General features: G+C 38.7%; 1 protein-coding gene across 1 annotated transcript in view; it reads left to right on the top strand.

The window, feature by feature from the left end:
* Positions 1–14,701, top strand: part of cpne7 (copine VII) — a 30,220-nt gene extending 15,519 nt beyond the window's left edge. Inside the window, 5 exon segments of the mRNA XM_040125681.1 lie at positions 4,491–4,545; positions 7,331–7,382; positions 7,800–7,933; positions 8,944–9,180; positions 10,489–14,701. Coding sequence (XP_039981615.1) covers positions 4,491–4,545; positions 7,331–7,382; positions 7,800–7,933; positions 8,944–9,180; positions 10,489–10,641 — 631 coding nt within the window. The 3' untranslated portion in view covers positions 10,642–14,701.
* The last annotated feature ends 2,403 nt before the right edge of the window (positions 14,702–17,104 follow it).

Raw genomic sequence — 17,104 nt, 5'->3', positions numbered from 1 at the left:
AAATCATGAATATCCTAGTTTTATGTAACCTCCCTTTCTTGTCACATCATCACTAAGTAATGCAATTTCAGTCTTGTGTGACTTGCTTGCACAGGCTCCCGCCCCACACCCACTCTCCATTCAGACACAAATTGCAAATCGTTTTTTTCTGTTCGAGCGACTGTTTTTGGGAATATCTCAAAAACCTTGAACAGATTTTAAAGAAAAAGAAAAAGAAATACATACAGCTCTTGGAAGGGAAAAGAAATTATATTAAAGAGGAAAAAATATACTCTCATCCATGGGTGGTGTGTGTTATGGATTTTTCAAGGTAGGCTACTCAAGTAGATGGCTAAAAATAAAGAATGAAGGATTAACTATTTAATTAAATTAGATTAATTAAATAAAATCAAAGATTACATTTTTTTAGTGGGAATCTAGACCCAGGTACAGTCACTGGAAGTTTTTTTTTTTTTTTTTTTTTAACATTTTAGGATATTGATATAAAGATCATATCTATTGTCCTCTACATTACATTCTGGTCTAGCGTAGAATTTCTCTTTGCCACACCAGCAAAATTTGTGTTAAAACGCAGTTGAAGTTGAGTTGGACATCAGTAGGACATATATACAGTATACAGTGCTTGGTTAGATCTCATATGACCAAACTGCAGTATGTGCATAAAATAAATTTGGAGTCAGAAAGAAGAAAGTCATGGTTGTAGTTTAGGAATCACTGTGATGAGGCAAGTGCACACACACACACACACACACACACACACACACACACACACACACACACACACACACACACACACACACACACACACACACACATGCAAAAACATTATCACTTATGCATGCCCCACAGCATTACCAGTATGTAGTCCGTTTGTATGGACAGTCCTAACTATTTTACATGTACTTCACAGTCTCTATGCTCACAGTGGTGGCTGCATGTGCTATTTCCTATAGATAACTCCATGAGACAGTTTCCTCTTAGCATCTGTTGCAGCTACTGGTCCTCCTCCTTAGCTTGCATAGGCTCATTACCCCGAACTACAGACAAACACATGCAGAGTTAGGGGGAAGGCCAGCAGGATAGCAGGCACTTCAAAAAGAAGTGGAAGGCATTATGGCTGGAGAAATAACAGAGGACGTGCAGCACTGAGCCTGTTTTGAGGAATCATTAAAGATGATTTGAGAATTCCTGTCACTGTAAATGTAAATACTGGCTGACATACAGTAGTTATCAGGTTATCAGTCTTACACATTTCTTGTGTTTAAAATGACTGATTGTCTAATTGAGAACAAATATTACACAATGTACAAATGTGTAAAGAACTGTTAGTTACTGCAGGCAGGTTTGCAGGTACTTGCTAATTAATGGGAAGTTATTTATAATATGATCTGTTTCAGAGTAGGACCCTCTCATCTGTCGAAACTAAGCCAGATGAGGATTAACACTCTGACTCCTGATTTATGCAGATCCTGCTTTTGAATATCAGGGGAGCACTGTCTGGCTAATCATAGCATCCAAGAGATAGCACTGGAGACACTGAAAACCGGCCGAAAAAATGAGCAGTTCATCCTTGTAGCGTCATCGTTTTCATGTTTACATAGACACACAAGGGCATCATACATGGAAACATGCGTCTGGGGGAACAGTGACTGCAAGTGTAGGCAGCCCTTCTCTCTTGAGTTGGAATCATTATTGAGGTATAAAACGTGGGCAGACAAACCTTTTAGCCTTTAGTGAATATAGGTGATGTGGGATTGTAGAGTCCTTGCAGAGGAGTGCATTATGGAGCTGGAGTGACTAGCTTTTGTCTGTGTGGGCAGAGACTCGTTTACCTTGCTGAGAGTGGTATTAAAATGGGCACATCTCCGTGAGGCTCCTCATGTATACTGACATTCACGAACAAACTCATTTGATGAAAAAGACTTGTCAGTTGTCTTCTCCGTCGTCTTGTCTGGGCTTTGTCATATCTCTACAACTAAGGAGTTTGATGATCCTTGAAACATAAAAGTAAAAAAAGAGTCTAGAGGTAAAGATAATGAGTGCTATATATTTGCTTTGTTAACAATAACAAGAATACATCTCAGACTAAAACTTGCTCCTTCTCCACTAAAACATTTTCATTAAAAATGGGTATAGCTGGTGAAACCAATATAACACCAAAAACACAATTTCTTTTTTTCCTATTATTTTGCATCCATACAACATGCTTCGTGTGTTTGAAAGGTCACAATAGTGGGAGTAAAGCCTGTATTTAGTGGATGGGAGTTATTTAGATGAAAATCAATTTTAAAAGAGGGAGCTGTGAAAAAAAAAAAAAAAAACACGTAAATTTCAAAGGTAAATTCAGAGCAAAGACATCTTCTTATCACCTGTTCAACACGGAAATCTATTCATTTGTTTGGAATATTGTTACTGGAGTATGTTTATACCTGGATAAAGTACAGTCCATTATCCAGGGCATGTGGAGAGGTTGCATTACAGAAAATAGAAGTTGGACTCATTCACATTTATATTGTTTTTTTCTTTTTTAACACAGGATAATGATGGTAACCACATGTGCGTTCAAAAGGGCCCAGGTACCATATTCAGTGATGTCTTTCTAACTGCGCTCCAATTCTTCAAAGTCTGCAGGTTGTTGTTGTTACCATCAGCAGCCACTGTAAATATGAGACTGCGAGATTAAGGGAAAAGACATATATTATCTTTTTTCTCCTCCAAGTTTCTTAAGGAGGAGCTAAAGTAACCATAATAATAAAAAAAATTTGCCTCTCTGTTTTGGTGTTACTGTAATACTGGTGCTGCTGCAATAACAGCAAATGCCAACTACCACTACCACTGATTATTATAGTAGGACAAGTAAAACCTGCCAAATTGAAGTTGCTTCTGTCAAGAATTCAGAGTTAAGAGTGAAGAGTTTATTGCTCCCTCTGAGCAACAATCATCACTCTGTCAGTTTTTACGTAAGTCCACACCCATCAGAGTTAATTAAACACTTCTGATAGCTCTGAAAATCTGCCTCAAAGCCATATTAGCTCTATGAGTGCACAAACAACTCTCCAATCAAAAATTGTCAGCACACCAAATAAATAAGCACTTGTTAGCACTGTAAAATTGGCTGTGTACCCTTTGACGCCCCCACACCATGTCCAGAGTAAAAGAATTGAATACAGCATGTCAAATGTTTGTGCCCCGAACTAAGATTCTGTTGCGCTGGGGATGTTGTTTTTGTTGTTTTGTTTTTGTGTCCTGGGCTGGAGAAATTGGAGAAAGTTATCTGTAGACAAATCGCTGATGTGACTGATAACAAGCTGTGACAGCTCTGCAGCTTCTCTTAAATGCTACAATTTCTAGTGTATTACAGTAAAGTGTTATCTTTTGAATGTGTATTTAGTCTACAGTATGTCCTCAAACTACATGGTAATAAAGTTTTTTTTTTATGACACTTTCATAAAGTTAGGGGACCTGCGAAAGACAGGTTAAAAAAATGAAAAACTGGTCAGTATACTACATTTTCCATAAGGAAACTCAAGAGCTTCTTTTGTTAGATCTCCCCTGCCTGGTCTTTCAAAAAAGAAAAGATAAAATTAAAAGTTAAAAAGGTAAAAGTAAAGTAAGTACAACAAAAATATAGATTTTGGATAGTATAAGATTGATTGATTGCTAGAGGAAAATGTTCCACACGGCGACTGCATGTCATTAAACCTTCAGTGGCCAACTGTTGAGCCTCCCCGTCCAGTGTATCTACACGTACAGCATTACCTTTGCATAGCTCCTCTTTGTATACAACATCACATTTTTTGTTGTTGACAGCTGGGAAGGTGGGGAGCACAGGGTCAGGTCTTAGTTTACTTTAAGACTCTCTCTACACGCCTGACCGCGGTTCGTACATTGAGTTGCTATCGGTCAACCCTTCATTGTTCGATTTAATTGACAAGATTTCACCGCTCTTCAGCTGTGTTTGAATTCAGTCCCTCATTTACCCATTTTCTCCACGTGTAATAGACAGTTGATAGTTTACTCTATAGTTGGCACCAAATTGAAAAATTTCATGCTCAGACTTTGGACACAAATAAAATAACAGAGACTAAATATAGTGCACCATCTGGTAAATAGCGAGCGGTTTCAGACACGGCCTTTGCCTTGTTGTTTATTCAACACAATGCACCCTGACCTTTGACAAGGAGCACACAATCCAGAATGGCAGGGCTTCTTACAGCGATATCTGCTCATCTAAGTGGTACGATGAAAAGCGGAGAGAATAAAGACTGAGAAGCTCGGGTGCAAATGCTGGCTGCAGAGGTTGTGGGACAGATTTCAAATTGTAATTCAAGCTTTTAACATTTATGAAAGGCAAACAAGCAGGGGTTTGCCCCTGGAAACATGGACAGATGGATAAGGCATCAATATTATTCAGATTGCTGCCAAAAACTATCCCGGATTAAACTGCAGCACCTGTAACATATGACTGAATAATTTGCTTATCGTTTCAGTGACAAAAGATTTTCAGCTTTGGGGTTTGGTGCCAGAATCCCTCCAAATTATGAGGTGAGTATCTCTGATCGTATCTCTTCTCTCCCTGTTTTTCCTTCTAAATTTCCCTTTTTTTCCTCTTCTATTATATTACACCGACCTTCCCTTCATATGAACAGTATTATGCGTACTATATATTCATGTGCTCTTATTGAATCCTGGTATTTTCCACTACCCTGGGACTATAATTTAAGCAAGCTGATTTCCATGACCTTTTTCATGACACAAGTTGTCATTCTGTCAAATTTTCACATTTAAAACTAATTAGTGTGTTTATTCTTATCCATTAGCCCCTTGTCTTAAAATATCAACTTGTCTTGAGAAAATAACATATTCCGAAGAAATAAAAGCCCTGTAGTGTTGACGCTCAATTTACATGAGAATGAGTGTGAGAGCATTTGTTTAAGCAAATTTGACATTGAGAACCAAAAGCCTTCAGTGATTCTAAAAAGAGCCCGGGGGAGGCGTCTGACATGTCAAGAGTGATTCCATGCACGCGTGCACGCGTACACATGCGTGCGTTCGCGCACACACACACACACACACACACACACACACACACACACACACACACACACACACACACACACACACACACACACACACACACACACATACTTGTACTTCTACAAGTGGGGGAATACATTATGTCAATGAGGACAATCATTGACATAATGTATTCTCTAGCCCTTTACCTTAACCTGAACCTAATTCGAACCTGAACCCTAAAACTAAGTCAACTCTCAAACAGCCCTTTGAAGTCGTGAGGACCGGCCAAAATGTCCTCACTCCGAAAGGTCTATAACTCAAATGGGTCTTCACAAAGATAGAGTACAAGTACGCGCACACACACACACACACACACACACACACACACACACACACACACACACACACACACACACACACACACACACACACACACACACACACAAACACACACACACAGATACCTACAGGCACAGTTGAATAATTCTGCTGTTTGATAATCTTATCAAATCAGAACAACCTATGTTTAATGTAAGATTGTAATGTGCTATGAGCCGCTGTGAAGCACTATTAATAATCATTTCAATCATGCAAAGATTTGTGGCTCAGTAAATACAAACTATTATTTTTTTAATTTAACCTTGACAGTGACTACCTTGCAGGAGTCAAATTTACTTTACCTCATGCTGTGACCACATTGTGGTTTGTGGTGCAGGTTAATGCTGATTAAGTCGAGAGACTATTCGTGAGCCTCATCCATGGACTCATAGGCTGCACCTGTGTGCAAGTTTGATGGGCCTGGGGCCTGTCTCAGTATGTGTTGCTGTGCAGTCTTCTATCCTTGATTATGCATCATGCACACAAATTGTAATAGGAAAACAACTATGAATAAAGATGCAAGACATGAATTTTCCGGCCAAGTTGCTTCTGATAGTGAGTTGTGGGAATTAAAGGGAAGCCTCATTAATTGCAGTGAATTTGGCCTATTGTGTTTTGTTCATTTAAAGCCCCTGAAAAAATGGTTTCAAATCTCTATTTCTCTATAACCTTTGTTAGTATAGGAGTTTTGTTTTTGCACCGGTGCTCACCCCCAAAAAAATGTTTTTTTATGTACTTGGGCAAAGCTAAAAAATTTAGACTGTAATAGTGAATGACTTGGTGTCATACAGTTGCAGGAAAAGCACAGGTGTAACTAATAACATTACAGATGCTTTAAGATGCTCTGTTCCGATGAAGTGTCCCTGTAAACCATGCCCGTGACCCGCTCTGCACAACACCAGAGCCTTACAACTGGAACACCTAAGTGGAAGACAGCCATTATTAATGTTAGTATTCACACCTGTGTGTTGCCTCATATTTCCTGTGGAAATTTCTGCTGTGGAAACAGGCCTGTTAAATGAGATACAAAACAAGATCCCCTCTGTTGCATTGGCCCAATGCAAAAACCAAGTTGTGGTCTGTAAGACTGATTTCTCCTCATACATATCTATGTACTGACTGAATGCAGGCTGTTAATCACATTAAAGAAAAACATGACTCAAAGAAAGTAGCCAGCTGGAGAGGAGTCAGTTGTCACTGATCTGGCTGACAGCTTGTGGAAAAAACTGTTTCTTGTTGGAGGAAGCATGAAGAAGGACATTTTCGTTTTTTTGCCAGCTTTGAGATAACCAAAGTCAGTCTGATGGTTGGATGGCAAGAATTGACCGGATAAAAGAAGATGGGTTGCAATCTCTTTTCGGAAACCCGATTGATGTTAAGCATATAGTGCATGGTATATGCTCATTACTGTATAGTGTGATGAAGCGATGATTCACGATATTAATATAAGCCAATCATTTGGACTGTAGTATACACTAACCAGTACATCACATAACCACGTCTCGCTGAACAACATCTTGGCTTACAGCTCCTAGTTAAATAACTTTTCTCTTAACATATTATTAGCACATACTTTCTCTGCATTTATTAATTTACATTAATAATTTACTTAACCATGTAGTTTAAAAATTTGTTGAAAGCACTGTAAATACACCAGCAAAAATTAGGTTAGTGCCATTATTTTATTTGTTTTGTAATATTGATATTGTTATATTATATAATATTATTAATAATATTATAATGTTTTACTGAGCTATTTTTTGTTTCAATTAGCCATTACTATAAAGATGGCTTCTTCTCCACAAAATTGTAGTTAGCAATACCAGAATTTTAAAAAAGTAAATAAATTGTCTAATACAACATGGCAAAAATGAAAAACAGAGCACTGTGTCCTTAGCAGTGTTTGAAAAATGTTCTATTTCTCCATCCACAGGTGTCTCATGACTTTGCCATTAATTTCAACCCAGAGGATGATGAATGTGAAGGTAAGGAAGGGCTTTGTACACCATTTTCCCTGAGAGATGCGTCCCTGCACTGATGACACTAGAATTAACACAACAGCAGAGCTGCTATAATATCAATCATGGTAAATAAATACAGGACATATCAGATTCACGACATCCAACAGTAAAGAAGAAAACCAACTCCCCTCCACCGTTTCCTGTGTCAGTCATAGCAACGTTTATGTCCTTATGGATTTCATAATGGATTATTTGCTAAAATGCACATGCATAAGCCAAAACCTAAAATTGTCCTTCTTTCAGAGGATTTAACCATCTCTAACTTGTGTGAGACAGACCACTTATAATGCTGAATTAGACTGCTGTGAATGGTTCTTCTTATTAAGTGCAGATAACTGTATTGACATCTCTTTCATTTTGCTCTGTGCTTTGTGCGATCAGGGATCCAAGGGGTGGTTGAGGCATACCAGAACTGCCTTCCTAAGATCCAGCTGTACGGCCCAACCAATGTTTCTCCCATCACTAACAGGATAGCCAAGCTGGCAGCAGGCGATGGCAACATTAAAGATGCTTCTGTGAGTGTCCCTTTATACTCTATTAGAAAGCTATGGATGTAATACAGGCTTTGTTGCTGGGTCTCCCACTGAGTTCCCTGAGAGAGCAGCCTCTGGTCCACCACAGTCTTTATAGTAATGATGCCCCTATAGCACAAATAAAGAAGGGGCCCTTCATAAAACAAAATTAGCAGTGTTTAAATTATAAATTAAAGTCATTTTCACATAATTGACCCTTTCTTTGTGTCAGCAAATACCCATTGAACAGCAGTTAAAATTTCATTTTAATGAAGAAGCTAATAGAGTTACTGTGTTTTTTAATCTTTCCTTAATATCCCTTTGGGAGTAAAAACACCAGTCTTTTATCTTTTAACTATCTTAAATTACCCACCACATACACGGACATTGTGTTCCAAACTATTGCACCGCTGTAATTGCGCCGACCCTCATGTAATTATTTACTCCTCAGTGTCAGTCCTTCTTTGATCAGTAAATTAGCTGCAGAAAAACAATTAGGCTTTCAGGGAAAACATTAGAAATACACACATTCCGGACATTCGGTAACACATTAACGCAGCCAGGGTACCAACAAACTAAACACTACTCAGAAATGATAACAGTATGTTGTGCCATGTTAATATTCTTGTACCGTACTACTCACATTATAATTGATTTCACACACACACACACACACACACACACACACACACACACACACACACACACATGCACATATTTTGTCTCTGCTGTAGTTTGTGATGTAGTTGCTCTGTCCCTGTTTTTAACGCTCTCCTTTTTTATCCGTACTTGATTTCCTTGTTTTCTGTTAACACTTAAACAAGGTGCCATACACACATAACCTTTTTTCTCACACAGTGGAGGCTGTAAAATGATCCAAGAGAGCATGAGAGGCCTAGTTCAGACCACAGCACACACTGAGAGGTGTCCTTGCTTATAACCACACGTTGGTGTCAAAATGGGTTAACGTTACCGTGGATTAATTCACACTGAAAGCTCTTATCTTCTTCCAGCGATACCACATCCTGCTCATCCTCACGGATGGTGTAGTGACAGACATGGCAGACACGCGTGAAGCCATTGTACGAGCCTCCTACCAGCCTCTCTCCATAATCATTGTTGGTGTGGGTAATGCAGACTTCACGGACATGCAGATTTTGGATGGAGATGATGGAGTCCTACGCTCACCAAAGGGCGAGCCGGTCCTCCGGGACATTGTGCAATTTGTGCCCTTCAGAGACTTCAAAACGGTAAGTTTTTTTCACCATCTGTCAATCTTCACTTGATAACTTTAACCTTTTTCTTCAGACACATCTTCAGTCCCACTCCTCTGTGGGACTGAAGAAGCATCAGTGATGCTGATGGACTTTAAATTTTCCTTTTATATAATCCCCCACCCTTGTTATTTAAAAGAGCAAACAGGCAGCTTTTGATGGCTTTGACAGTGCCACAGATGGGCATCATGGAATGGAAAAGATCCAGAAATTTACCTCACACAAGAATGTAATCTTAATGTAGCTACATGCAATCAGTGACATTTCAGCTGCACATTTACTGTATACTGTCTGTTTCAGACTAGATGTCTCATGTTCTAAACAAAAACTGTTCCCAAATTTTGTGTTACAGTACAGTACACAGTATTTTCTACGTACTGTTGGGTGGCAAATTAAAGAAAACACATGAATAAATGAGCGGAGATACCTAAGAAATGAAGATGATTCTATGCAGGGAACAAGGTGATGACATGATGAGAGCTGAGGAGATGACTATGAAAAGTATGTGAATTACAGTATATTCTGTGGACTTCACAGTCACCCAATCTCAAACCAGTTGAACATCTATGAGAGATTTTGAACCAACACACTGAACAACGATTTCCACCACCGTCCTCGAAACAGCAAAGAAAGGGAGTACATTTTGGAACAATGGTATTCATGCCTCCAGCAGAGTTACAGAAACTTGGAGAATCAATGCAAGGAGCATTGAAGCTGCTCTTCAGGCTCTTGGGGGCCAAACATCTTACTAGAACAAATTATGCTGGTTTTCCCTTTAATTTGTCACCCATCTGCACAGTAAACCTGATTATTTATTAATATAAATTGGACATTGTCTATAAAAAGAAATCTTGCATTATATAAAATTGAAGTCATAAGTTCAAAACCTAATAATTGCACTCTCCTTTTCCACAAAATGATTTGTCCAGACTTCGCACATAAATTGTTAGAAATCTAGATGCATTTATTGCACTGCCTTGCACGTGTATTAAATGCCACCCCCGTTTTATGCTTAAACAACTGTACAAAAAACTACACTTCAAACAACGCAACACATATCATTCATTTTCATGTCGCTCTCGGGATCAGGGTAGAAAGATGCTGTTTGTAGAGTCGCGAATAGAACTGTTACTCTCTAATAGAATGTCCGACACTGGCATACCTCTTTCCTGAAAGTCCTAACACCTCCATAGTCCCCTCACTGGAAAATTCTCAGCATCTCAGATCAAAACAATATTTAATAGTTGTTTTGATAACGCCAGCTGTTCTCTGTTTCTATTGCAGGCTTCACCTGCAGCCCTGGCCAAATGTGTTCTGGCAGAGGTGCCCAAACAAGTAGTGGAGTACTACAGCCATAAGGCCATCTCCCCCATGTGTCCGATGAGGGACTTACCCACGCCAATCCTCAGCCCAGTCGCCACCACCCCAACAGAATAACAACCCACCCTGTTCCTCGGGCCAAGCTTTGACCACAGTACCAGTCCCGCAAACCGAGAGGGAGAGAGGACGCATGCCTTGCTACTTTGGACAAGAACTGAAGAGAAAAATCTTTCTAGATGTGTTGTTACTCATTTATTTAATTTTTCACTCCTAGCAAAGTGTTTACACAAGGACAGTAAGGCAGAGACTGTGGGTTTTATTTCTCTGCTCAGTGTGAATCCAGCACTTCTCCCTGGCTGTGTAAATTGACCATCCAGCTGTCTCAGCATCATGAGTCCTGAAGGATTATGGTTTGTTTTTTTTTCCTAATTTTTATGCATGCAGGCCAGTACCTCAGTGCTGATCCATCGATTGGATGCAGGCTTAATATTCCTTACTGCCCTTGAATCTCAGCACCTCAGCTATGTTTATTATGTTACTGTTTTCCTTATCTGCAGATAATTTTAAAGATGTACTGTACAGTATGTTGCAATGAAAATTAGATTGCTCCACTTGAACATGCTAACAATACTATATTCAGATGTTATAAATAAATCAGAGGGAGTATAAAGAAGATCTGCTGCCTTTCTAAGTTCCAAACTATAATAATATTGACCTTCCCACATATAACCAAGTCTGTCTGACTTCAGAGTTGGCATTATTTTGGATTATGGACACTATTTCCAGGCACGCACAGATCATAATTTCACATCCACCTGCCATGAGTTGACACTGGAACAGGCTAAGTGCAAATTCGAAAATGCTTGAACAATATAAATTCTTATTATCTGTATCTAAAACGTAAAGATCTGTTTCAAAAGTCCTGATTGCAACAGCAACACCTATAAATGACGCCACCCCTAAGCTAAATAAGGACACTTAGCTAATTCCCCAGTAATTAGCCCTTCTTGAAAGCCAGGTGAGAAGGCAGCCGCAATCGAAATTAGTTTTGTTTAGTTCTGATGTGTCACCACTTTAGACCTGTTGATCTTGAACATCTGTGAAACTGTAAGTGACAGAATTTTAAGAACTTTAGGAACTTTAACAATATGTGATATTTGCTGTAGCTTGAGTTCTTTGTATGCTTTGTCAGTTACAACAGGGAGCTAGCAAGTCACAGCAAGGCAGGCAGCTTGCAGGTTGAAGTGGAGGACGTGTTTGGGTCGCCGTGCAGTAACAAAATGTTGCAAACAGCTGCCTGAACTTAGCTGTGAACAAAGTTGGATTAACATTTTTCTCCAAGAGAAGATGAATGGTCACACCCTGTTTTTGGTCTTTTGTCAAGTGGCTGTGGTGTAAGCTATGAAAATCATGCCTCAAACCACGTGATTCCCCTCCCTCTAAATCATCCGTTGTTGTTGTCATCCCTAATCCAGTCATCATGCAGGTAGCATTCAGCAGTATGTTTTTTTTTTTCTTCTTTCTGCTGCTTTTTATATACAATATAATTCTACTCAGTGTTTTGCAAGGAATTTGACCATTGCCCATACAGATTAGACCAAATGAAAGCACAAAACCGACCACAGTGAGTGCTGTAACACACACAGCAATGTTCATAAAACCAGATCTGGAATGTGTTAAATATACATCAGTAAATTATAAAGCTAAAAAAATGATTACAGAATACAGATTTTACAAGTGACTAAACAAATATATTACCAAGCATCATTAAGTGCATAAATTTCAATATTATTATTTCTGAGGTTTGAATTAAATACGAATCCCACAAGTCTCACTCATAGCTAAACAAATCCTTTACTGTGATGGATTATTTTCTTGTCTTTCCCGTCCTTTTTTGATTTCATATGCATACTAATCTTCCACTTTGTCAAAGTCGCACATTGTGGACTTTTTAGATACAAAGAATGCATATGATCCTCTAAAAGTGGAACATTTTACAAATAAAGCTCAAAAATTTTTGCTCATACCAGTAGTCTGACTGAAAAGCATCAGCAACACAAATTCTCCACTGCTTTCACCATATAGCATAAACCCTAATAGTGTGTGGTTTGGCTGAATAGTTCATTATTTGCTGTCTGTTTTGCATAGTGTTTTCACATTTATCTTAAATGTTGTATTTGTGCTTTGAAAGACTCTTTGCCAGAAACCAAGCTGTCACCGCTATTTAATGCATAGGAAGAGTATTTGGTCTTTACAGCTACTAACATACACACATATCCACCCCCAGGCCACAAATATTAATCTGACCTTGATTTGTCCTCTAGAGCTTCACCAGCCCTCCCCAGATGCAGACTATTGACTACTCACGAATGCACCTCAACACAACTAGCTCTGCTGTTGGCTGCTCTCTGAACTCCTTTGAAGATAACAACTATTGAGGTTTCTTCTGTCACTGTGGATCACAGGATGAGGCCTATTGATTTAGAAGGTCTAGATTTGGAGCCATGCTCCGTTTATCGTAAGCTATGGTGGGACTTTGGTCTCATGACTGAAGCTCAGCTCCATGTGACCGGTTTACAACAGGGAGGAAATAGATGCAAAAATTACGAAATTCTCTGCTGGAATAAATAGCATTTGACATGTCTGAGAAAACATGTCTTTTCTGTATGATACATAATTTGTTTTTGTATTTACACATTTTAATACAGTCGTTTATTTTATTACATTTCAGATTCTTCACTTGTGAAAATCCCACGAGTATGTCATTCTAAGGAAACCTGGTTTTCAAAAGGTTAACATTGCAAACAGTGTGACCAAAAGTTCTCAGATAATAACTATCACAAAAAGTAAAGCATTTTTGAAAGCCTTTATCTATGAAACCAGCTTTGTGCTTTCCCATAGACCTTTAGTGGCTACTTATTCTGACTGAATAAGGCAGCAAGTGCAGATATCAACCAATATCTCTGTTCCTTGAGGGCAAACCAGCACATATATTGATATCTCAATGGCACTGGCACTTCTTCTGTGATTTGTGCCTTGGCAATTCACTCTTTGTCCCCCGTTACCTGTATCACTTAATTGCTACTTTGCCTCAGGTTATGAGCTGCACCAGCTCAAATGTTTCATTACCCCATACTCTTGACATTTTTATGAAAAGTGATTTCACAATTGATAGATGACTGACCTAAGAACATACACAATTTTATTCCTTTATCTAATAAGTATTTTTTGAATTTTTTTTTATTGGTTTTATGATCAAATAAGTAATACAAAATGCCAAAATAAGTGTTTTCTCGGTTCAAACACCAGTACAATGAGCCATGCAAATGTTTCATGCCCCTCTGGGCATACCTGATTTACAAAATACATTAGATGTCTTATGGTAATACATGTAAAAGAGTTATGCACAGGTCCTTAATGCCTTGCTCGATTTGCTCCAAAAAGATTCCTCTTCACCCTTTTTTTTGAAAATAATTTTATAATTATTATCTATTTCATTTAGTGACAAGTTTCACTGCATTGAACCATGTATAAAATGCTAAAGTATTCAAAGAATATCATTGTGTGCTTGTGTAAAACAGCTACCTGAACCCAAGTGCACAGCCGTGTGGTGTCATCACCTGGAACAGCTTGAAAAAAAAAACAAACTACATTTGTGTCTTCAAGGAAACCCTCAATTTGTGACACAGTGGTGCAAAAAACAGTGAGCTGTTACACTGGAGACAATAAGACCACAGTTCATGTGGCCATCTTGCACTGTGGATTAAAAAAAAGATGGGAAGAATCCACTAAGCTGCTTTTTTCCCCTTATCTATACTTGCACCATTGTCAGACAAAATTAACAAGTTATAGGTTTTACACTACACTGATGTATTTAAAATTTCCCATTCACATACTCTCTCTCTCTCTCTCTCTCTCTCTCTCTCTCTCTCTCTCACCCATCTACTGTTAATTGGAACAAGGTTTACAGCCCATAACCCTAATATGCAACTGGTGTAACTGCAGGCCATGTGGATGAGAAAGCAACCCATGCATCATTGGTAAATATTTGATTTCTTCAAAAGGAAGAAAGGGATTTATTGCATGCTTACTTTTATTGTTAAGCTTTGCTGTGGAGTCATTCCTTTGGATTGTATGATATGCTAATATGCAAGCCTGCATTTGCACAAACCTCTGTTCTTGTAGTTTACGCTCTCTGTCTTGCAGTTGGATGAATAAATGTCATCATTTAACTGAAACTGTTTTGGTGATTTGTTATCATATTGAATTAAGTTTTAATTATTTTGTCAAAAAATACATATTCCAGAACTGAATTCCGCTATTTTTTTTTTTTTTTTGTCATCTAGTTTCTTCTGATCCTGCTCATTCATTTCAGCGATCAGCTCACAAAACATTTTTCTCACTGCACACCACACACTGTACAGGAATAGAAATGAAAGAATGGTATTGATGTGCTTGATGAAATGTAGGTTATGCGCTCATGTACACATTTGCCCTGTGTAGTGTGGCTGCTGGTGCAGTGAGTACTTATTGCATGGAAAGAGAGACTAAGCCTACTCTTTAATTCCATCAGACAGCTCCTTTCTTTTAACGGCTATTGTTGTGAGAGCACTGAATAACGGTTGTTTCCATGGTGACACCTACTTGTGGGGAGACGTAGACCTTCATTTTTGTCAGATTCAGGGACAAAGATGCAGGATGTGGTGAGGGCTCTAGGAGGAGGTCATCTGCACATTATTATGAAAAAGAGGAGGCTTTTGCAAGGCTGCTGAATGTCCAGCAGGGCTGTGAGCCTCAGGTGAGCTGGCTTCAGTGTAGACAATTCCTCTCGATCTCTCTCACTCTTTCTCATATAACCCTTTTCTGTGCCTGGCTGACTGATTAACAGCCACAATTAAAGTAGCAGCAGTAGGCATGCAACCTTGGAAAATACGCTGTTGTTCAGGGAAATCAGTTTATTGGTTCCATGGTATCAGATTAACTTTAGTGCCTTTAAACTCAGCTGGGCTTCCATTAACACTGGTTTGACTGGGAGGTCTAGATGGAGGCGCTGTACACACAGGAAAGACAGAGCCTAACGCCTGCCTGTAATGAGGAAATGACTAATAAGAGATGGAGAATGGGAAATCTCACTAGTAATTAGCTGTCTCCTCCTTCCCCCAAGGGAACAGAACACACCTTTGAAATGTTTCCAGCTAGCTCCTCTGATGTTGTCTCAACAGCGCAGTCACACAGTCACACAGCGCATACATTTATATATGCGCACAAACACACTTTGAAGAATGAAATCAAGTCGAGAATACATCCCAAATAAATAATGATACTTTTGAGACAAGCACCTTGGCGGGTTGCACCATAGTACATATGCAGCACATTACAAAAAGGGAATGTAATCTTCAACTGTACATTGCTACCATTATAATAATATGCTCTTTTCAAATGAGGCAGTGCTCGGAGTCACCAGCAGCTTTCTCCTTGGCTGGCCATGCATGCAGAAAGCTTGACTGAAGTAAGTCTATTGAAACATGTCAATAGATGAGTCATCTAGAATCAAGATTCACAAACAATGTTAAGAAAGAAGAGAAGACACAGCTCAGCAGGAGACTCACTTTAAGAGGGGACTGCAGTTGCGATTTTTAGTTGAGTTAAGTTGACACCCCGTAAAATTTAGCACCGTCAAGCAATGGTATATAGCCTTGCATTGTGTCTCATCTACTATCTCATTCTCACGCTCACTGATGCACTCCATGCACATTGTCTCCCTTCTTTCTCACACACACATTTCAGTTTTCAAATTCATTTTGTGATTCAGCTTAGTCATTGTTTCTTTGTGAGAAAAAAACAACCCTGACTATACGCATTCAATATGAGTTTTCCCATAACATGTACATTTTAGTACATTTCTTCATCATAATTTCGGAGTTAATTAAAAAAAAAGAAAAAAAAAAGACTTAGACTCTACAGCCATACTAGTGGCTTTTTGAGGTTGTACTTTGTACAGTGGTGCTTTGAGATCAATGCTAAAATTAGCAATGTTAATATACTCACAATGACAATGATGTTTAGCCAGTAATGTTCACCATTTTTAACATCCTAATTTTGCGGCGTTTTGCGGGTATCTGGTCATTTTCAAAAGTATTGGACAAAATAATTTTGAAATTTGACCTGATGATCACCAGAGCTTTTACACTTCATCCTGATAAGGACATGAATGTTTGATCCAAATTTCATAGCAATCCAGTGGTTGTTTTGACATTTTACTCAAAACCACAAATGTTAATCTCAACGTGCCATTAGAGAGAAAAGTCAGGGGATCACTGAAGTCAGTAGGATTCATCCTCTGGGAAACAAGAATGTCCGTACAAAATTTCTTTGCCATCCATCCAAAAATTGCTGAGATATTTCAGTGTTGACCAAAGTGTTTGACCGACCAACCGATTTTGCCATCACTAAAGCCAGGACTGAAAATGATGTACAGTATAATCTGCTTGCCCTGCAATGAGCATAACCAGCCAGTTTCTTTGAGTTTTTAAATATGTAGGTATCAGCATTATATGATTCATTTTATGTCAAAACATCA

This window comes from Xiphias gladius, chromosome 1 (genome assembly GCF_016859285.1).
Source record: "Xiphias gladius isolate SHS-SW01 ecotype Sanya breed wild chromosome 1, ASM1685928v1, whole genome shotgun sequence".
In the NCBI taxonomy this organism is placed as follows: Eukaryota; Metazoa; Chordata; class Actinopteri; order Istiophoriformes; family Xiphiidae; genus Xiphias; species Xiphias gladius.
The sequence above is the reverse complement of the archived record's forward strand: the minus strand, read 5'-3'. Positions and strand labels throughout refer to the sequence as shown.